The 23,123-nt window shown below is 38.8% G+C and overlaps 2 protein-coding genes across 7 annotated transcripts in view; one reads left to right on the plus strand and one right to left on the minus strand.

The window, feature by feature from the left end:
* Positions 1–14,365, plus strand: part of LOC112561124 (protein phosphatase 1F-like) — a 35,034-nt gene extending 20,669 nt beyond the window's left edge. Inside the window, exons 2-7 of one of the 4 annotated variants that reach the window (XM_025233371.1) lie at positions 1,880–2,010; positions 2,351–2,556; positions 3,098–3,286; positions 4,343–4,486; positions 5,147–5,243; positions 5,500–14,365. In XM_025233371.1, coding sequence (XP_025089156.1) covers positions 1,880–2,010; positions 2,351–2,556; positions 3,098–3,286; positions 4,343–4,486; positions 5,147–5,243; positions 5,500–6,689 — 1,957 coding nt within the window. In that variant the 3' untranslated portion in view covers positions 6,690–14,365. The remainder of the gene's footprint in view (positions 1–1,879; positions 2,011–2,350; positions 2,557–3,097; positions 3,287–4,342; positions 4,487–5,146; positions 5,244–5,499) is intronic. The other 3 variants (XM_025233372.1, XM_025233373.1, XM_025233374.1) reach the window with 3 other exon arrangements.
* On the minus strand, positions 11,789–22,657 carry LOC112561128 (phospholipid scramblase 1-like). Of its 3 annotated transcripts, XM_025233390.1 has the most exons (11): positions 21,958–22,657; positions 21,058–21,244; positions 19,725–19,793; positions 19,301–19,408; positions 18,988–19,065; positions 18,730–18,806; positions 18,427–18,554; positions 17,933–18,053; positions 16,886–16,985; positions 16,475–16,533; positions 11,789–16,056 (listed from the first exon to the last, which is right to left on the minus strand). In XM_025233390.1, the coding sequence occupies exons 2-11, from the start codon at positions 21,062–21,064 to the stop codon at positions 16,012–16,014; spliced, it is 792 nt and encodes a 263-aa protein (XP_025089175.1). In that variant the 5' UTR covers positions 21,065–21,244; positions 21,958–22,657; the 3' UTR covers positions 11,789–16,011. The 3 variants fall into 3 exon arrangements, with proteins under 3 accessions (XP_025089175.1, XP_025089176.1, XP_025089177.1); XM_025233391.1 differs by lacking the exon at positions 21,058–21,244 and having other exon boundaries at positions 21,958–22,645; XM_025233392.1 differs by lacking the exons at positions 21,058–21,244; positions 21,958–22,657 and adding an exon at positions 20,848–21,005.
* Positions 22,658–23,123: the final 466 nt, after the last annotated feature.

Raw genomic sequence — 23,123 nt, forward strand, 5'->3', positions numbered from 1 at the left:
TCGCTCTGATAATTTGTTTTGTTTCATAGAGGTAGAATGCATTTCTGTAAATGTATATATATCTTGCATTTGCATTTCTCAAAAGTGAGGATAAAAGAGGATGATTAACTATTTCTTGAATAAACAGAACAGTATTATATAGACATGAAAATAAACAGAGTAATTCTATAAAAATGAAAATAGCAGTTGTGCAGAAAGGCATTTGTGTTTGTGTGTGTGTAAAATTACAGTAGGAATCTGTGTGTGTGTGTTGACATCTGGCAAGCCTCAGGCATCACTAATCAGAAAAGTGCTTGCCATAAATAAGAACCTGTCAGATTAGTACTAGTTTTGCATCCCATAATAGCATTACTGCCAGAGTAGATTTGGTGCAGAGGACTGAAGTCGTTTTTCTTTTAAAACATACTCTAGCCTTTTTTTTTTCAGATTTCTTTAGTGAAAAGTTATGGATGTCTGAAATAAGCATGGATGTTAACACAATGTTTATTTTTGACCTGACCAGGAATGACACATTCTAATTGAATATATTGCAGCTGTTGGCAGAATTAGTGGTAACATTCTTCCTCTTAACTGCTCCCTCTTTCAGCACCCACCTCATCTTTTTTAATGTGTGACCAGATATTCTCATCGGCTGCTGAGAATTTTTTCTTACAACATTCCATGTTATAGTATTTAAGCACACATAACCATTTAAATTAATACTGTGTGGTGCAAGATGAAGATATTTTCTATTAGCTATATCTTGGACGTATCTCCTTGGCAGAGCACATACTCATGGCTGCAACATTAGATGCTTTGAGCAACTAGCAATCTTTCCCTGTCTGGCAGTTCTCTCTTTTCTTCTTTCTTTTTTTCTCTTCTGTCAGCTTCTCTCTGAGGTTTCTTAATTTTATTAAATTTTGACTATTGATTTTGTTTGTAAAATACATGATCTGTCTTGAGCAGGGGTGGGCAATTAATTTTCCCAAGGGGCCGCATGAGAAATTGGGATGGTTTTAGAGGGCCGGACAAATAAAGTTAACTTAGTTTTACCCAATACTGTATATATAGTATATATACTATCCCTTCGCCAGCGGGCGGGCCGGTCAGAGACAGGAGGCGGGCCGGCCTTTGCCCAGGTCTGGTCTTGAGGCTTCTCTCAGGATATTTTGAAATGTATTACAAAACATTTCAGTATTCTGTTAGATGTACGGCCTATCCATAACAGATTACACTGAACTGCTACAAGTAGCATGTTACATTGCATTATAGATCATAGATGAGTTGAAGTGATAAAAAGTCTAAAGAAGACTTCTTATATTTTTCTGTGGAAAAAATAGATTTAGCAAAGGACAATTTAAAATAAAATGACATTGAAAAGGGAGTATTTTGTTTAGGTAAGAGAGAACATAATGGAAAACATCACCTGGGAAAACAATGTAGGAATATGGTTCCTAGTCTTTGAACTCTTGAAAACGTCAGACCTGTAGTGGATTCAAGCTCTCAATGTTCATTTAATGTGCTATAGATTCAGTGCTATAACTGATTTTTGGAATCCCAAAATGTGGATTACTTTCCACTGCATGATGCAACAGGTGCAAGAGGAAACAAAACAGTGATGTCCAAAACTGTTACAAGTAAAAATTTGACATTAGCATTAATACATTATCAATTCTTGCAGGAGATTGACTTCAATATTAGAATTCCTTCTGCAAAATAAATAGAAGTTTTTTTTAGGTGATTCAGGTATGTGGTATTAGTCTTTAAGACATGAAGTTTAGTGGAAGTAAACAGAGGGTGAGAAATGCGATAAAGTCAGGTATTTTTACATTTATCTTTATGGGTGGATGATTTATCAGTTGAAGGGTCAGATGATCTACAAACAACTTTCTGTCTACAGTGGGTGCCCACATGGTCTGGCCGTATACATAGCTAGAGCTGCATACCACCGCATTCGGGAGCTTGATTACCAATGCTTCTGTGATGACAGTCAGCTGGAGGATGGCCCTTCAGGTCAGCCACGAAGGATGCGTGAGTGATTTTACTGATAGTGATATACAGGGCCTACTCATCATGCAAGTAGCTAGAAGAATGTAATGATCCTGAACAATATGAGAATGAGTCAGACCCATTGTTTAAAAAATAAAAGTTGGCTGTTTTGTTTCTTTTTGTGACAGGATTTTGTAAACATCGTTTATTTCCTTTCAGTTGACATTGTTTCACAGAAGACTTTTTGCTTTGGTGCCAAGGCTAATCAAAAGTATTTTATGCTGCTTGCTTTTTCATCAGATTTTATTATCTGTGGTTCTTGTTGTTTTATACTCCACTCAGCTCAACATTTCTTGCCTAACCTGAGTTCCCTTTTCTTCAGTAGAAATCGACCTCCGCAAGCTGCAAAGAGAGGTCACTGTGCAAGTATATGCTATCTGCACTGAGTGGAATCATCGACTCCCATCATTTGTTCATCCTATGCCCTATCTTCGACCTGCCTGCAGCCATGCCATCAAAAATACTCGACGCAAAATGGAGGACCGTCATGTCATTCTATCTGATCTCAACACTTTTTTTGAACTGCAGGTTCGGTCTCTTGTCAAATAAAAAGTATTTATTATTGTTACTGCTTTGTTGCATTAAGATGTAGTTAAAAATTACCATAAAAAGTCTTTTCATGTTCTTTTCAAAAATTTGCAAAAGAACCTGTGAATCACAATCCTAGGAAAAGTCTTACAAAATAATTGCATGAAATGTCAGTTGCAAAGTACCAATATCTGAATATGGCAATATATTTACCTTCATTTTGAAATACGGTATTTATAAAACTGTATTCTCTTAAAAATTAGTCGTAAAATTGTAATTAAGCCCGTTGTAAAGAAAACGCTGCTTTGTTTTGGGTTTTTTTTTTTTTGTATTATCAACTGACAGGATCTTCAATAAGATATGATTATATATGAGAACCTTACTTGCCACCCACTTTCCTTGCGGTGATTTTAGGTGAGACAGATAATCTGACATTTACTAATTATTGTACTCTTGAGAACTATCCTAATCAGACAGATTATTTCATAACCTGATATGAATAGTTTAGACAGTTCCATGTACAAATTACTGTGATATACAGGACAGCCCTAGTCAGTCATATTACGCCGTGTTTGATGGTCATGGAGGCCCAGAGGCAGCCATGTATGCCACCAGTCATCTGCACATTAACATGGTGCGTGACCGCAGCTTCCGTTCAGACCCAGAACTAGCCATGAGACGAGCCTATTCTTTGACTGACAGAATGTTTCTGGAAAAGGCAGAGAGACAGGTGAGTAAAACCAAGGATTTGACGTCTTATTGTTGAACTGAAAAAAAAGTGTAAAGAAAGAATCATGTACACGTACATGTGTGGAAAGATCCACACACAGTCACACACACACACAAAGTACCATAAATTTTGGACTATAAGCTGTGACCTTTTTCCCCAACTTCAAACTAGGCGGCTTGTACAGCAGTTTGGCTTGTTTGCAGATTTTTAAGATTTGGATTAATTTTTAAATGAGCTGATCCATTTTAAATATTAACTGTTGACATTACAGTGTTAACAGTTTACATTTTTAAATCAAAGCCGCATACAATTGAAGCATTCAGATCAGTTGCTGAAGCATACATCCTCATCATGTCAAAAACATGATGAAATGACTATGGTGTAGCTTTCAAGTTGTATATATTTGTGGCTTATAAACCAGCCTGGCTGATTAGTGAAAAAGTAAGAGATTTTTTTGTGTATTAGTGGGTGTGGCATTAATACAGGTGTGCTCAATAGACCGAAATTTACAATAAGGTAGGGGAGGATAACTGGTGCAATATTGACAAAGTACTCAGCATTATGTAGATGAATGTAGAACTCTATTTAGATAAATATTTAACAAGCATTAGTGCATTTCCTGAGTTATGCCACATTTTTCCACTCTATTCAGAAACCTATATTAGTATAACTGCAAATCTATAAATATTTTTTTTTTAAAGAGCGGGCTTTAAACTATCAGATTTTTATATGTTTATGTTTCTGTGGAAACAGTGAGGAGAGATATTAGAAACTGCAAGAGACAATACCAGATGGAACTTACAAACTTAAGAGTGGTTAAGGAGATTACTCACTTATTCATCTTATAGCAGTTTCATCTTTTTTCCTGCTGTCTTTTCACTCTACAGAACTTTGGAACACATTAACTCTGTGCATAGAACGTCACACGGATGAAAAACTCAGAGAAGAGTGTTAAGGAACCTTAGTCAAAACTGTAAATATTTTTAAAGGTATTTGTTTCTTTTTGTACTAAAATGAGTTTTGTCATTTGATTAATATGATATATTTTCCTTACAGAAGCTACGTTCAGGTACAACAGGCGTGACTGTCTTTGTTCGTGGAGACAGATGTTATATCGGCTGGCTTGGAGACTCCCAGGTGTTACTGGTGCGTGATGGTCAGCCTGTGACAGTCATGGAACCACACAAACCTGAACGAGAGGTGAGGAGACCAGTCAGCCTCTTAACTTCATGTGTTTTTGGAGGTGGCACTTCCAGTTACTTCAGATCAATTTATATATTCTGCTTCTTTTATTCTGAAAAAGATTAAATCAGTTGATCAGTATTTGGTTTTAAGGTTTTTTAAAAAGGATTAATTCATTTGTTTGGTGCCTTTTCATAAGCAATCAACTTTAAAACCTGCAGACATGTGTAAGCAAAGCTAAGGGTTGACAGAAGGAAAAGGGAGCTCGTGGGTACCAATGAACACATCTTATTCCTTTTAGTTTTAGTAATTAGCAGGATGAGGAGACTTTATTAAGGTTATTTCAAAATTATTTATAGGTTTATTTTTCAGGTACTGCTTGCATACTAAATTACCTCCCCTGTTTTACCTTGCCAAAATCAAACTAGAATGGGGTAAATCCTAGAAATTTATTTCATCTCTGTCCAGAACAGACACAGATTGAATGGCATTTCTGGCAATTTTACAGTTAATTTCATTGATAATGTATTCGTGAACTGAGGGATAGTAGAGCAGAATCTGTTAATTTTACACTTTTACACCTTACATTTTTCTGCAATCCTTTATAAAGTATCAAGAATGTATATTGCATGTGCTGTGTCGTTACTAGAGAAAGACATGAACTCCTTGTTTGAACAGGATGAGAAAAAGCGAATTGAAGAACTGGGTGGTAGTGTTACATACACACAGGGCAACTGGCGAGTCAATGGCAACATTTCTGTGTCACGAGCCATTGGTAAGGACTTTAATTAATGTATCTATGGAAAGGGACTGGGTGAGAGAGTGTGTGTGCATATGTTTCTGTTTCTGTTCATTGCATGTATGAGGGAGAGAGAGAAGGAGAGAGAAATCACGAGCAGTTCTGTAGGCATATGTATGTGAGAAAGTTGTTGGTATTATTTTGTATGCAGCTATTAGGTTGGTTATCTAATTTTGTGATCAGTTGTTTGGTTTGTTATCAATGAAAGCAACTGTTTACTTCTTCCATGTAGGTGATCCCAGCCACAAGCCATTCCTTTGCAGCAATGCCGATACGGTTAGTTTCCAGCAGACTGGTCAGGAGGACTACATGGTTCTGGGATGTGATGGAATTTGGGATGTTTTAAAGCCAACAGAGATCCCTCAGCTTGTGCACAATTACCTTCAGCAGGAGCCTGGCAATCACTTGGGTGTGGCTCAGCACCTTGTTGCTCAGGCCAAGGAGTCTGGCTCAAGCGACAACATTTCTGTGGTGGTTTTCTTTTTCCGTAAAGACATTGCGAAGCCCACCAGCAAACAGCAGGAAGCATCTCAGATTTTACGAGAAAATGGTGAGCGCAATGGGGATGCTCGCATCAACAGAGGGATATCGTCAGCAGCCACATCAGCATCAACATCAAGGATAACCTTTAACAGCACTACCTCAGCAAAAGAGAAAACTGACAGAGCAAGGGAAAGTACAGAGTGGCACGTGTCTCCAGGCAGCCATTTTCTTCTGGGATTTTTCTGCAGGTTATGGAGATGGACTGGCTTTTTAATGCCAGTGCTAAGAGATCTGTGGTCATATATGTTTGATCTGCTGGTGCCCTGCAGCTCGGAAGGCAGGGTCGGGTCCCAGGAAGACCTAGCCAATTATAGACAAGAGGCAGATGGGTTTATGAACCCTGGCTTGGATGACCAGTGGAACATATCTGCAGTCTCTGCTGGCAAGAAAGCCTTGAGCACAAAAGAGAAAACATTAACACAGAATAACAGATCAAAGGCTTCTGGGCACAAACCTGAACATTGTCTGAATCAGGGAACTCCAGACAACTGTGCATCTGGTTTAGATCTAAACAGTGTTCTTGTATCCAGTGGGGATGCACCTTCCCCCACAAACATTGATTGTGTCCACTCTGTGAAACTGTCTGTGACTGACTGTGAAATTACCAAAAGCCTTCCTTTCAGCGACCCGGACAGTAACCAGCACAATCTTGTGGTCCCCAAAAAGTCAGGTATTTTGCACAAGTCATTGCCTTGGTTGGCAAGTCTCGGCCTCATTGCTGCATGGTGCTCCACAGGCAATTCACCTGCTCTGACTTCATCTACCTCACTGCAGTTGTTCGGTCAGGACATCTCTCATTTCTGGCCTAGTACCAAGAGTAAACAGACTTCCAGTTCCAATGGCAGCTTCTCAACAATTGCATTTTCCAGCTCTCCTTAGACAGCAAATGCAGACAGCAGCTTTAGAAAAACAAAGTCCTCTGCAGCAGACTGCATTCAGACTGCGTAAGAATGATGATCGTAATTGAACACTGGACAAGTGATGCCCTTGTATGGCATGGGTAGCACGCATGCTTTGACCAAGTAATGCATGATGGTAGGCTGAAGGCAGGCATGGAGTTGTGAGTGGGTTAGACAGTGTGTCAACTATTTTGTTTAGACATACGAGTGTTTTCAGTTTCAATTCTTTATTTAAGACACTCGCACACACTACACATCACACATGCTACACCTCACACACACCTCAGATAAGCATGCAATCCTATTTTTTGGCATACTGCCTCATCCCTCTCTCATGCACCTTCTGTTAGAAATTGACAGAAAATAAATATCAATAGTATCACTAATCTTACCAAATGGGGAAACTGAATGATAATATATAGTCAGTCTACTTGTGGAGAGTAATGTAACTGGGAATTTAGTAGCTGCACGGATGTTTTTATTTTTGATTTAGTGTCTTCTCCTTAAAGAAAGAACATTGTTAGTGATAGATAAAGTCAGCACAGCTTGAAATTCTTAACTGTTCCATATTTCTTTACTGGTTTAATTATTTTAGTTTGGGTTTTTTAATGTTATGTCTTCACCTTTCTTCTTTCTATGCTTGTTCTGTAAGCCATGTAAGAATTTACTCAGGGGTGTAAAATGATCCATTCCACTCATCTGGCACATGATTCCATAAGAATATTTATATCTAAAGATTTAAGTAACTTGTTAGGAACACTGTCTTTTGGATCAGAAGTTAGCATTTAAAAGTTTCTTAAACTGCTTCCAAATTTATTTTAATCAAGCTATTTTCAGGCGTTTTTCTCCTCCTTCTATAGAATTATTCTTGATGTTCAGATTCTATACATCTCTGTTATAACATATCCTGCTTGTGTAAATTAGAGTACCTTGTGACTAGGGCTGGTGCTGTTTGCGCAGATAATAGGACATGAAAGATGGACTTTTTCTGACACCCTGTGGGTCACATGGATGAGGTAGTCACTGACAATGGAGCATGAGACTGCAAACGAAATATGTCACAAATTTAGCTGCACAGCTGATACTTACAAATGTACTGAATCTTGGAACTGGTGCTGATTAGAGGTTCTGTTTTATAAGCAAAAGACTCTTTATATGCAGACAAACTGTTTCTTCAATGTTATAGTCAGAGAAATGGATAACTTTTTGAAGCACTGTTGTGCATACCACCAACTCTTTAACATTTCATACAAAACCAAACTTTCTAAATAAAACTTTTAGTGCAAATACAAAGTTGAAGTCAGAAAAATTGTTCAAGTCCAGAGAGAAAATGAGAGACAGCATAGAAATGCTGGAGTTTTTTCCTTCTACAATTTGTCATTCATAATATTCAGGATAGTGTCGGTTTTTTTATCTTCGCATTCCAAGTCTTTCTCGGATCACCAGGTGATCTCCCTTTTTTTTTTCCCCCTGCTTTTTTTTAAATCATCTGAATTTGCGTATGCATATTAGGGAAATTTTTTATGTACTTAAAATGTTAGGGAGTGATTTATAATTTATGATTTAAAAATCTCAGTTTATCTTCGTTTCAAATATTTATTGGGGATTGGGAAACATCATAAAGGATATAACCAAGAGACTTTTAGCCAGTGTTATTAAAGAAAAGGTTGCAGCTACAAAGAAGGAGGGAGAGTCATAGCTCTGAAAATGTATTTTAGGTTTGTTTTATACTAAAAGTAGATAAGAAAGTTGATCATTGTACCCCTTGCACCAATCTCTACATTTTATAGCCCTGCATAAGGATGACATCAGAAAAAGTGCGGTGACATTCTAGATTTAGCAAGTTGATGCATGCTGAAATTTATTTTGCCTTTGTAAAAGTGTCTAGTCTGAGCTGTCACAGCTGTGAGACAACTTCAAACTAGCAACTATTTAAGAGAGTGAGTGACTATGCATGTGTGTGTAAGCGAGTGAGAGAGATCACATTATCATAGTTGTTGGCTATATTATATTTGAAATCCAAAGTGCAAAGAAAGAGATTAGAATGAATTCCTTTGACCATATTTTCCCCCTCATCATGCTTTACTTGTTTGGTTCTGTTTTATCATCACAGATGCTTGCTTATTTAACAATTAATACGACTGCAAGAATTCTTTATAAATAGTTTATGGCAAGGTTTGGTCAAGGGTAGCTTCCTGGCCACATCTCATTTCAGACATAGTGCACCAGATAGAGGTATATTACATCAGCCATGTTGTCCGACTATCCTTCATTGAAGCTCAAAAACTGATGTTAGCAATAACTGGTTAATAGCACATCCAATGTTTTCAAGCTTTACTGGTATTAAAGGTCATTGAAGTCACAGCAAACATAAAGTTTACTTCACATCCATTGTATTTGAAAGAATTCATAGTGTTAACTAGTCTGTTTTTTATCTGTGCTGCATGTGTTTTCAGAATAGAGATTTTTGGGAAGGGAGGATTTCTGCTTGCATTTGCTTTTTTTTTTTTGCACTACCCTGCATTACGTTGCATGCAGATGTACACAGCAAGTATTGCACTTGGTGTTTCTAGTCACACTACTTCCATTAACCATATTTCATCATCTTTTATCATTAGGGTCCTGCTCAAAAATTATCCTTCATTTTCAAATGAAGGGCTGCCTCCTGTTTACTGCCTACTTCAGAAGAAGACCTAAAATATAAAAGGAAAATAGTACTTATTGCTGCACGCTTACCAAACATCGCATAAAACACAGTAGTGCTGTGTTGGCTTCTTTGTTTGCCCATTTACTTGTTACCGTTTGACTTTCTCAATTCTGCATAGGTTGAAAATGGAGAAATTAGTTGCAAGTCTACATAGTACATTTGGTAGAATTAATATCATAAACTGCACCATTCAACAGGTAGTCCAGTGTAATGGAGGTGAAGTTTATAGGACACCTCACAGTGTCTTAATGATCACAGAATATTTTTGTATCTTATAGCATAATTTTCCTATATGTATTTAATAATAACCAGTGATGATAGTGACTATTTGTGATGCTAAACAAAGCCCTTCTTCAATGAGGAGCCATGCAACTATGGGCTTTGAATAACTACACATATATGTTTTGTTTCTTGTGTGCATAGACACACTTATTAAAAATCATGTTGGTGTTCATAATTATTGTCCATGTTCCATTTAGATGAAAGATATTAATAATGTAACCCATTTCAAATGTGGGCATCATTGCCATGCTTTTTTTTTTTGTATAGTTTTTTTTTAGTTACATTATAGTCAGTTAAAGATCACAAATGGAATGGTTGAAGTTTGTACTTATTTTGTTTTTGTTTTTTAGATTAAGTTATTAAAGTAGACCTGCTGTGTGTTATATATCTCAATATTCTGTTCTTAAAATAATAATGGCTTATAACCAGCTTTGATTTGCCTTCTATTGCATTCATATTGATTTTCTCCTTGTGGAATTCTCCTGATGATGATGATGGGTTTTTGTGTGAGAGAGCCCAGCAGGCATGATGGGTCTCAGAAGGCAGGTACTTTGTCAGTCCGTTAAAGTAAGTTATAGTTGCTTTGGAGGAAATACTGTGTATGCGTGCATATATATATATCTATAAGCACATGGATGTGCATGTTTTCCTGCCTGCCCTCCCTCCTTCGCACATTGTCATGAAGAGCAGGAGTGGCATTCTTGTACACTTAAACACCTTTTTGATGTGGTTTATGGCAGCCTCTATTATAAGCAGAATGTACGTTCTTGACCTGTGGCACCAGAGAGCACAAAAGTCTGCTCCTCCACATGACTGGTTTCCAGTCCTTAACCTGCTTGGTCTGGAAATAGTCGATATCATTGCCAATCAGTAGTGCAAGTGACATCGAACGAAAATGCTGCAGTTATTTTATTTGTTCACAATTAGAATTTTATCACAGGCTATGAACTAAACTCTTGATGTTATTCCATTTAAAAATAAAAGTGATTTTTTTTTTTTCTTCCTTTTATGTAGATTGACCCTATCTGGCATGGTCCATGGTGACAGCACGCAGCTTGCTTCCATCTTCACTCGTGCCCACTTACTGACTTAACTGTGATAGCTGCAACTAGTGTCTTAATGCAGGACTATTATTTTTGTCTCATTCCTGATTTTAAGACAAATTGGTGGGAAGGAGAGGGGGTATTCTTGGTATGCAGAAGAAATGTCCTTCCTAAAACTGTGTTCCTTTTCGTGAGAAAGGTTCAACCATGAGACTTTACGTTGTGGTGCATTCATGTAAAAGTATGAGTTATGTGCCCATGTATGCAGATGGGCTGATAGCACCAGTTGTCATGAATTGCATTGTTTGGTTTTCTTTGGCCAGTTACTTTTCAGATTTACAAAGTCCCTCATTTTCCATAAGAATGTCTTGAAAATATTCTCTTACGTAGACAGCTTTAAGTTTTGTTATTATCACAATCCTGCAAATTTGCGCAGCATGTCTGTGAATGGATGAACTTCAAGTTCTTTGTTTATGAAGCAGTTGGCATCCATTAATGACAGAAGTATCACAACCTTCACTTTCATTCTCGGTGTTAATTTACCCTTGAGGGCTCTTTGTGTGTGAGAGAGAGACTTTGCGTGAGTGTTTTGTGCATGTATGTAAATGAATGCTAGTGTTTTGGTTGCTTGTTGGAGTGTTGGGTTCTTTGGTCTCTCCTCAAAGCATTTAAATAATATAGGTGCTATGTAAAGCATAACAAGTTGGAATTTTGTTTTCGTATCCCTTCCCCACCTCTGTTAATATTTTGTTGCAGTTCACTCATTATAATCTATGGATTTTGATTCGACATGTTTTGCTGCTTCTGCAACAGCTCTTTCACCCAAATCTTACTGTTTCTGCCTGAAATGTTTCTTCTGTGGCATTGAAGAAATGATGCAAACTGTGTGAAATTGTCCTTTTGTTTTTTGTTTGTTTTTTGGTTTTTTTTTTGGGGGGGGGGGGTTGTTGTTTTTTTTGTTGGTTTGGTTTTTTGTTTGTTTGTTTGTTTTTTGGGGTTTTTTTTTTTTGCAGAAGTCCATTCCACTTTTGCTTAAATTAATGTCTCCACTTTGTTTTTAATATTTTAATTTTATTTTGTTGTTATTTTTGTAGAAAAAAAAAGTGTATAAGAAATAGAGAATGTGTGTGTTATTCATACTTGAATACATGTTTTTACTTTTAATTGAGAAAGATAACAGCATAATATCAGGGTTAGTCAAATCATGCACAGTTCACTCACAGGCATTCACAGTTCATCTCAGGGTGAGCGAGGCATGAGGTGCTACTCTGAGACATTCATCGCCACCAACATTGTGAAGACTGTAGGTCATGGCTTCAGATCTCATCTCTGGTATACATAATTTCTTTTTGTATGAGGCATCTGTCCACAGGGCTGGATTACCAGCTTGCCATGAGATAGTTTTACTTGCCTAGATGACATAAAACATCAGTAACCAGCCTTCATCTCAGGGAGACGTCAAAAGCGTTGCAGCAGAGGACATTTAGGCATTTTCGCTAGATGCTCATTGAAGCTAAGGAAAGTGGAAGGTAGCAAAATTTCATTATAAAGTTTTTGTCTAAAAATGTATGACAAAAATATGGTCTGTACAAATTTCAGGTGTGTGGCGAATGGTGAATAAAATAAATGTTAAAAAAATTGCAGCACCAATCTTTGCAAAACCTGTGTTAGAAATAAATTCACAGGTACTTAACATCTGGCTCAGCAAATCACAAAACAGGTGTTGCTCAGGTGTTTTGTTAATGCAGGTAATGTGTGTATGCTTGGTTGGAGGGAGGGGAAGGTTAGGGTGGCATAAATGTCAATTTTTCATCTATCAGAAATAATGTTTCCATTAATCTCAGTACATAAAAGCATTTTCTACTTGGTTTTTTTCTGTTTGTCTTTTTTTAAGGAGTAGACAGGAGAGGAGAACGATTGACTATTTTTTTTTAATTTGTTTTTATCTTGTTATCATTTGTATTTATGTGGTGCATTTGTAGTTATCTTTTTTCACAGATTACTGCATCTGATGTATACTTCATGTACAAAGCCTCAATATAATAAATGCATATAAATATATATATGGAATGTTCTTCAGTGATATTCTGCTGCAGAGGTTTTATTTATGACTCATTAACAGCTGTTCCGACCAGAATATTATTGAAGGGGACCAGCAAACCGGTGTCTTTTTTATCAGAAAAAGCAAGTTGGATCTTCACTGCATAGTGTTTCTGTACATTGTTCTTTATTTCAAATACCTTATCAGCCCAAGAGCTTTTGGTGAGAAAATAAGACAGGTGCTTGTGTGCACTTGTTTCATAGAGGTACAATTTTCATGTTTTATTTTATTTTGTGCATAAAGAATACAGTGAAAAAAGCAAACATTTTTTAATTCAAATGGAAAGCTAGCATAGTACAGGAAGGTCACTGCTAGAGATAGTACACCACATGGGAATTTGCTTTTGACTGTGCAACAGACCATGCTGGTACCTGTTAATACTCTTCTGACCAAATAAAAACAGGAAGGAAGCAAGGTCAATGCTGGAAATATAGCTTATATATTGCTACAAAATTTGCTGAAGCAGTCTTGTGAAAAGCTACAGCATGCAGATACACCTCAGTAAATGAATTCATTCATGTACACTCTCTGGAGGGCTAAAACTTTTTCCAATTTAAATTTTTCACTTCTTAATTTTTTTTTACTTTGATGGACATTACAGGATTTGGGGAATGACAGAGATTCTCTTTGTAGGACAGTCCCAGCACGTTTAATTAGTAGCTCAATGATCAAAATAAGAAAAGATCTTGACAGTTTGAAAAGCATCACAGCAGCAAAATAAGTTTTTTTCGTACTTAAAAATATCCAGCTGTTTTGAGTGTCATGTTTTGTGTGGATTCCTCACTGTGGAGTACTCATGGACTCTTGAAAGTCATTGAGATAGCAGCCAAACCTAATGTCACATGCAGTTAAAGGTCTGCAGTCGTGTAAAGATGGTCACAGAACAAGTGCAGTTTGCAGTCTTGTTGAAACCTTTCCAACTGCTTTCTTGTGTTGAGTTGAAACCTTTCACTAGAATTTATGGGTGATTATTTTGGGATTGGTGGGGGGTAGGGAGTTGTAAATATGGTAAGTTCTTCTAAGACTTGTTTAATTATTACTCTATAACTTATTTTTATTATTTTTTTGGTTTATCATTCTGTATTTAGAAGCCAAGACAGATATTACTCTCTACAAAACTTGTTTAACAAATTTTTTATATCCTCCTGTGATGTCAGATGTCATCTTGTGACAAGCAGGAATGTAATCTTTGTATCATCTTTGAATTTTTATTGAATCTGATTTTTTTACTTAATTTCATAGATGTTTATGGACTGAAATACAACTACCCTGCCCAAATAAGACACGTATCATGATGTAGTAGCTACCTAATATGTTAATTTATGTATTGGATCCTATATTGTTACTGGTCACTGTATTCCGCATATGCATGTGTGTATGTTTTTGGAAGGGGGTGAGTGTATTTTCCAAGATATCATCTAATACATGCAGTTGAAGAGCTGGTTAATTTAGAATGGTATTGCGTGTAAAGAGATATATGAGGAAAACAATGATTTTTATAATAAAAAAAGGATTGTTTTGTTTCACTTTGTTGAGAAGAGCATTGTAATAAAAAGTGTGAACATATAACAAATGGAACACTTTTAAACAAGCCTGTTTAATTTTCTTGATGAACTCTAAAGATGTAACATAGTCAAATTTATTTGTAGTGAAAGTTTCTTTACTCGAAATCTTCCATGATAACAATTCAGAAGTTGAATTATACTCTGATACATGCTACTCTTTCTTCTACTGTCCCTCTCCCATAGAAAGTTTGAGCAGTATTTCATAGCCTGTTTCAGAATATACTATTAGAATTAGCAGATCACAGCACTGAATATTGTGCATTGTGATATGCATTTCTTTATGTAAGAGACCAGTTTCTGTATTTTAAAGCTCATCAGATATACAGCCACCTTCGCATTGAAATCTAAACCTAAGTTCCAGGTGTGCCCTTGGCAAAAGTTGTTGGATTGCAAGCAGTTTGGGCCAGAGCGGTCCAAGATTTAGAGACAATAATCTTTTAATACAAAGCTTCTGAAACATGCAACCCCTGACACCACTTGGGTGGCAGGAATGGACACATGGCTCTTCTGGCTTTACAAAATGAGGCCTTATGGAGGAGTGCTAAAGAGCTCCGCAAAGAAAGTCAAATCACACAGGTGTGTGCCCTTCTGTACAAATGATGACAGACATATATGGTGGACAGACTTGCAGTTCTTTCATTTGCAAGTGATAACAGACTTTCAAAGCTTGCAAATTATTTTTTTTTCAGTCAACTATTAGAAAGAGGCAACAGCAATGTGTTTACATTAGTGTGTTCTGTTTAAATGTCTGCAGCCAGCATAATCACAGCTGTGATAATCAAAATGTCTCAATTTAAGGTACGAGGACACATTATATTTATTATATTTAAGACAATTAAAACTCACAAAGCATAAAATATGAATGTAAACACCGAAGTCACATGAAGAACAGCAAATTATACAGGTTGGTGGCTCACAAATGCAAAAGGTATTACTGTGCAATATATGTACATAGGGCAAAGCAAATTATACAGGTTAGAGACACAAATATAAGAGATGTGTACACAACTGTAATACATGAATGTGAGGCAAAGCAAATTATACAGGCTGGAATATGTACCACTGTGCAGTATACACGAGCAAAATAAATTATACAGGTCGGTAACAAATGTGTACACAATGGGGAAAATATTCACAAAAGGTACAGCAAATATAACAGATTGGTGGCACAGAAATACTGTGTACATAGTGAATAATAATTCTACACACAAGTCTTTAGGGTAAGGTAAATTATTCAAGTCCTACATGTTAAAAGTGCATGGACAAATGAATAATAACCGTAACATCTGTGATAATTTATGAAAAACATGATTAGCATGAGCACATAAGTCTCACGTTTCTGTTTTTGTTTTGGGGAGTCTTCAGGATATGAACTTGATTTCACTCTTGAGTGTTAAATATTTATGGCATATCTACGGACAATGCAAGACTGTCATGGCACACATTCTTCAGTCTTGTCACTGAGAACTCCGAACTCACGGTAAAGATGATATATTACATTAATTAAGTCTTTGCCCACAGCTCTGGAAACTTCCGTATCTTGCTGACATGCGATTTGCCGTTGTGCCATCGGATCGCTCCATCAGCAGCAGACTCAACAGTGCCTACGAGTCGTTGTTTTGGTCTTTGTACTCAAAAATCATGAAATCCTAAAAGGAAGAAAGACTGTTTGGTTACTGAGCATAGTTGTACATACCAAGTGAACATGAGAATAAGCTCACCCGGTAGCAGATAAAAACAAAAATAGTTCAACATGTTAAAAAAAGTATATGTATTGATTGTAAAAGTAACATTTTTTAGATAATGATTATTATTATTATCGTTTTATTTTCTGTACCGCACCACGTACGTCCTCGGAGGGACATCGTAGCACCATCCAATGAAAGTCGACATCGTCTCCCAAATGAAGCTAGCGAGGAGAACATCTATAAAGTCAAGTACACATAGGTATCGGACTGTATTTAGAAGACCAGTGACACTGTTTAGAAACAGGGCAAAATATATTGATAATAAGGCCCTCGCTCGCACACACACACACATAAACACCAATTAAGTTTGTCTACTTACTACGTAGATACAAAGGCAGATCATCAAGGCTTTTTTCTTGACATCCAAGTCCATAGGAACTGAGATGAGAGAAGAAAACGCAACAGAAATCTGAGTATAAAGATTTTATATGTCGATGTATTCCCTAGCTGGGTAAAGTAAATAAAAAATATTTCTTTAGAGTTCTCCTCGTTTCTTCTTTCTTCTTCCTTTGCTTTTTGCTTTTTTTTCATCGAAGTTCTTTGGCTGTCCTCACTCGATCCTTGCCTCTCCTCATCCCAAAACACGCTCGCATGAAACACGCTCACATTAAATATGCATGAAACTCACGTGAAACACACATGAAACATACGCGAAACACTCACACAAAACACACACATACACGAAACACATAAAACATACACGAAATCCACTCACACGAAACATACTCACATGAAACACAGAAGTTATCGGCAGTTGTAAACCACTCTTTCATTGCTCCGCTCCACTGCTTAGCGACCTTGCCCCATGATGACCCTTTGACGTCATACACCTACAGAGCATTGAAACTGTCAGATTTCCTCCTCTCTGTGCCATCCAGATAAATGCACGGAACTTTACAGAACGCTATCGAGGGTGAAAAAATGACTTGTCCTCTCTAAACTTTGAGTTTTTGTAGGGGTCAGGGGAATGGAAGGGTTGTTGTTGTTGTTGTTGTTGTTGTTGTTGTTGTTGTTGTTGTTGTTGTTGTTGTTGTTGTTTTTTTGTTGGTGGTTGTTGTTGTTGTTGTTGTTGTCAGTCGACCAGCGTAGTACATGTATGGGGAAAAGGGGCAAGACATGGGTGTGGGGGAAAAGAAGTGATGTTCGTGACAAGAATGAACAGATAGAACTATTCTTTGCTATTTTTGTGTGCCTTCCTGGTTCTTTCTTAGCTTTTTTTTAACAGCTTGCAAGATGTAGGTAGGTATATGGACGGTGTACCCCCCTTACATTACTCACTTCATTATATCATCACTAGTCCCCTTCCCGGAGGTAACGAGCACGGTCTTGGCCGCATAGTTCATCGTTTAAACTTTGACAGTCATTCTAGCCCTGTCGCACAATCTTTGCAGCCTTTCAAGACTGCTTGGTTGCTTGCTTTGTCAGAAAAGTGCTTCCATCTAGAAACGATTTCGCACTATGATGTGAGAAGAAATGGAGAGGAACCCAGGGTACCCGGAGAAAACCCCCAACGGCCAAAACTTCGAACAGGAGAAAGACTTCCGTGGTGACAAACGAGTGTGTGACCACTATACTATACCCTCCGATATCGAGACATTTGATATAATCTTTCTAACCTGGAGACCTTCACACATCTTTCGTAAACTTCTAACATCGACCGCATCCTTCCTGACCTCGTAGCCTGGAGTAGCAAAGGTTAGCTAGTTCACGCGAAATCTTCTCCTCCACCCGCTTCCCACACCTAGCACAGAAGCACAGCGTCGAGAGTGTGACATACCGGGAAGTCCACGTCAGCAGTGCAGCAGATGTCCTGACACACGCATGGGGGGCCCGACATCTCCGCAATCATCTGCTGGTCGGCGTCGTAGATGGCAGCACGGGGAGAGCAGCAGAAATGCCTGCAGCGGAGAATGTTGTACAATCCACAAATAGTATATAAAATAATATTGAGTTGGATTATTCCAAAAGAATTTAGGAACTAGTTTATATTTTCCTGTTTAAAGAACAAAAAAAAAATTCAGAAAAATATGTAGTGATGTTTATCGACATCACTATTCACACTGCATTTGTTCATATATATTCGCATCTTAGAACATTATTGTATCGTCCCTTTTGTAGAAGTAGGTTGTTATTTGTTGTTCTGTTGGATGAGGGCAACTGACGTTTCAATGACAACAATGATGGTTTCAATATTTAAATATAGTGACATAACATTCTCCAACGCCAACACACACACATATTTACAAATGGTGATATACTCGTATAACATACAAGTTACTGGTGTAGCCCAAGATTTGTCCCGTGCGGTCCTGGACATACGCCATGTAGCGACAACTCTTGCACGGAAGACAGAAACATCCAGTGCAGCAGACGAAGTCCCTCACGAGACGCATGACTTCCTGGCAGGGAAAAGAGGTTTGTTGTATACAAGCGAATGCATGGGGTCATCTTTAAAACCATTGCTATTGGTCTCGAAAAATATGTACTAATTCAGCAGAGTGGTCCTTATCTGATCCACGTGCCAAGATGCCGATGAACATGCTTGTTCTCTCTCTCTCACACACACACACGCACCTGTCCTGAATTGTCTGTGATGTGAAGAATGAATCCACGTGCTGTCCCACAAAAGATGCGATGGCAAAGTTCGGATTCTGGAAAACACAATGAAGTGAAATTTCGTATTTTGAAGTATATTTGAAAACACGCTCTCTCTCTCTCTCTCTCTCTCTCACACACACATACACACACACATACACTAGAAGAATACACATTCATGTCATACAGTGTCAGCAGGTGTTTATCAACATGCATGTAGGTACATAATGAACATACCCTCCGCGGCGTAGTACACCTGCTGGCCCAGGGTGTTGACTAGGCTGTACTTGTTCTTTCCTTCCAGGCCGGTCAGCACTGCGGGTCGAAACAATTATTCAAGAATATTCGTGAGTAGAAACAAAAGATCTGAGGATATTCGTGGGTAGAAATAGAAGATTCGATTATAAGGAGAGAAAAAGTGATACTCCTTAGTCACCTTCTCCCCCTCGTAGCTCTCAGAGAAAGTTGTGTCTCTCACTCACCAACCTATTGCACGCGCGCGCACACACATATCAGTGCAAACAAATAATGTCTTCTGGTAATCACTTGCCTTCAAGAATCTCCACTTCTTGCTTGATAAGAATTTGGTCTAGCTGGGTCAAATACTCCAAGCCCGGGGGGCAACCAGGGACACTCGGAGGAAGGGGCATAAACACCACTGGAGCAAAGCAAAGCAGTTTTCACTAAGGTCATAGGTTACTAACTCGTCGTGTTTACATTCTTTCATGCTGTGAACTTTAGATCACACATACCTACAGACACCAATAACTTTCAGTATGTACCCACCAGAGAGGCGGCAAAATATGCAAAAATATTGTATATACCAGTATTACGATTGTACACAATTGAAATATGAGACACTCTCTAGGTACGATTTATATAATAACTCGTTTATTCTAAAACGTGAAAGTGACAGAAAAAGGAAGGAAATAAACTGTGGGTGCTTCAGGTGGTAAGAGGTTAAAACTTCTTACTTTGACCTGGCTGCGTGAGTACAGGTGAAGGAGCTACCGCATTTCCCCCGTGGTGCATGGCTGAGCTTTCTGCAAACAGAAGAGAATGTTCATAGCATGATCTGTTTTTCTGTTGTGAACAGACTGATGTTTTTTTGTGAAGTGGAGGGGGATGGGGAAGAAAAGGTGCAGAGATGGAGAAAAATCACAAATACAATTCTAAGAGCGTTGTATTGCTGCAGTGTCACTAAAAAATTGACTCATCTTGCCAGTTTTTGTTACCTGCTGCGAAAAAAAAATTCTTAAAGTTGAAACTATATTTTTGAAGTGCCTAGTGTCATCAGTGTTTATAGAGGAAACAAGGAAAATAAGATGTAAACATTAAAACTAGGCAAGAAGAAACTAGGTTATTGTTAAATATGTTGGCAATTGCTGGCTTGGGGGTTAAGGAAGCAAAATGTCAAGATCAAGGGAAGCCGTGTGCCGCACTGGACATGATATAAAATCGGACGGGTCAGAACATGGCGGTTTTGCCGGAATCATGATCTTAAAAAATGTAATTATATTAAATGTGTCTTAATTGTTAATATGAGCGGGCCGTAGGGTGGGCACCCCTGCATTATACAAAGTGTTTACTTTGAGCATGGAGCATGAATCTGTATCCCCTGGATGGCTCGCAGATGATTTTTTTTTAATTATTAACTCCTAGAACGAGGCTATCGACAGAACAGCTTCTGGTTTAGCGAGTGACGACAATGGCTGTCAGCAGAGTCTGCAAGGGTAACAACAATAAACAAACTGTCAGGATGTGGTTTATACATTTTCGTGGAAGGATGTCACTGTGCAAGTGTCAAATGTTTCGGTGTAAGTATTTTGGTTTTTTTCGCTTTCGCGGGCAGGTATATTGTAAGAGCCAGACGAGTGGCTAGCGGCTCTCATTCATGCTAGAGGCCGTTCAGACAAAAGTTTCAATCCACTGACAGCCAAGATTTGTTTGAAGCGGAAGTCTCATTGTCCATTGCTCGCCGAGACTAGCAGCGGAGAACATCGCAAGAGGCCGAGCGTTGGTCTCGGCATACAGTCAACCATCTATCTATATACACGCCCGGGATTATTTATACTTTTAAAAAATGCAAGCATATACCGTTGGCAGTGGAGCGAATAAGGTCAAAGTTCACTTCTCGTATAACGTTGCTCAAGTTCTTTCGTTACATTCAAGGTTTTTTTTAGCTCGTTTTAAGTGCCGTTCATACTACCTCCCACCCCATCCAACTACAGGCCTGGAAAGACATAGATATAATGTCCTTTGAGTGAGGTGTCTCTGGATGTTTTGACCCAGCAACATTCTTCATACGTGACATGCGAAGGTCGATCGAGTCTCGATTTCAGTCAGGGCGGTCAGGTGGCGTAACGGTTAACGCCTGTCACCAATACAGTGAAGGTTGGCTGTCCTGGGTTCAGCTCTCGTCTCGGGCACGTTCTCTGCAGGTGACATCTGTTTACAGGGCTGCCTTGCCGTGATGTAGCCTTAGTTGCTTGCTCTGCGTAAAACACCAATCCCCACTTTCTCAATTTCATTTCCCATAATGCTCTGCCGTTCTCCCTGACTGCTCCCTGCTTTTTTAAAATCTCTCTCTCACACACACACACAAAAGACATGCGTTATGTTTCCATTACTGAGCTTGAATTAAAACATTATAAGTTTCACCTTGACATTCGGAACTTTCTAAGCGTGAGTCTGATGTACAAGAACCGATCATAAGTTTAAATTATAAAAAAAAAAAAAATCCCAGACGCAAATTAACCGAATATTGTCTCACTGCTAGCACTTCCAGTCCTGTAAGTGACAGTGTCACTTATAGAGTTGAACCCCCGCTCCCTACCAAGTATCGCTCATTTACTCATTGTCCCCCAACTCATGAGTTTGAGATCATAGCATGTGAGGCACACCTGCACAGTTTTTATTTGAGACCAAAGTATGATACACGGAGAAGCTGCAGGTAATAATGAGTCGAAAGGTGAGAAAGCACTCAGATGTCTGTATCACAAGTTGTCTAACTCTAATTCTAGAGTTGATTGAAAGTGTATTTTCAGTGACGGGTAACAGCGGACAGGAAAAGTAGGGCTTTGAACAAAAATCAAGTCGGGTGGAACGAACACTGCATGCTCCGTACACACACACTCACACACTGGCGTCGCTGCAAGGACCAAAGACCAAAAGAAAGAGGTGTAAACAAGATCAAGGTCTACTTACAGTTGCAGTCACTTAAGTTTGATCACACTTCAGTCTGCCACACCTGGCCCTTTCTGCTGTCACAGGTGAGAACTGCTAGGGTTCCTCTCAGCAGTGTGTTTTGACACCGTGCCCGCACTGACACAATAGCTTGCACACCTAGAACCTGATATTAGAAACTTTAAGAACGGCTGACAACATACGTTTGTGACTACTCGTCGCCATTGGCGGGAAAGGTAATCCTTACACCACGGGGTGGATGGGGTTTACCCCAGTAATTGGAGGATTCACAAAGATTTCGAAATACTTCTGGTCACGCCACTGATTGTTCGAACACGAGTTATTAAAGGTAAAGCTGTGTAACTGGCTTCTGTTTCATTCCCATGTGACACCATGTGACGCCAATGGTTTTCTCCGGTTTCCTCCACATCCTTCTTCCCCCATATATAGTGTGAAATAACCTCTAGCTCAGGGGCTGCGTTTGGGGGTGGCAAATGGGGCTGCCGCCCCAGGCCCCGCTCTCTCGAAGGGGCTCCGCGCTTCAGCCCCGAGGTAAGTGACCAGACGCTTTTGACCTCGTGTCCCGCCTGCTGATAAAATGTCCGGGCTGGACGCCCAATGTCTCGCTTTCTGGCAAGTTCATCAATGTCCCGCTTGTCTTTAAAAATACCTACACTGATTCTTATCCGAGCCTTTGGTTTTGGCTTTTGCCTTTTGGCGGTGTCTTCTTGATCTCGACTTCTTTTTCGTCTCTCTGCGGGCTCCGGTGTTTGCTGCCGGCCGACATCTTATTGCACGCGCCGCTGGTACATCGCCGGTGGTCGTCTGATCGTCCATCGTAAGGTGTCAGCTTCTTTGCCTACGGTTGTCCGAGTTCCTCCCACTTCCCAGTGGCAACCCACGCCAGCAGCTGACTACACCCCAAACCTAGTGATATATATATATAGAATGGACAACAAATGAGTACACAATGGCTTTCACCTGCCGAATTTGTTGTGTAAAGTGAAGCTGTTTGTAGTCGCTCACTTTCCTTTGAAGGCATGCAGCCTCTAACGCAGGGGTGGGCAATTAATCTTCCCAAGGGGCTGCATGAGAAATTGGGAAGGTTTTAGAGGGCCGGACTTATATAGTTAACTCAGTTTTACCCAATACTGTATATATAGTATATGTACTGGCGGGCGGGCCGG

Source organism: Pomacea canaliculata, linkage group LG4 (assembly GCF_003073045.1).
Source record: "Pomacea canaliculata isolate SZHN2017 linkage group LG4, ASM307304v1, whole genome shotgun sequence".
Lineage (NCBI taxonomy): Eukaryota > Metazoa > Mollusca > Gastropoda > Architaenioglossa > Ampullariidae > Pomacea > Pomacea canaliculata.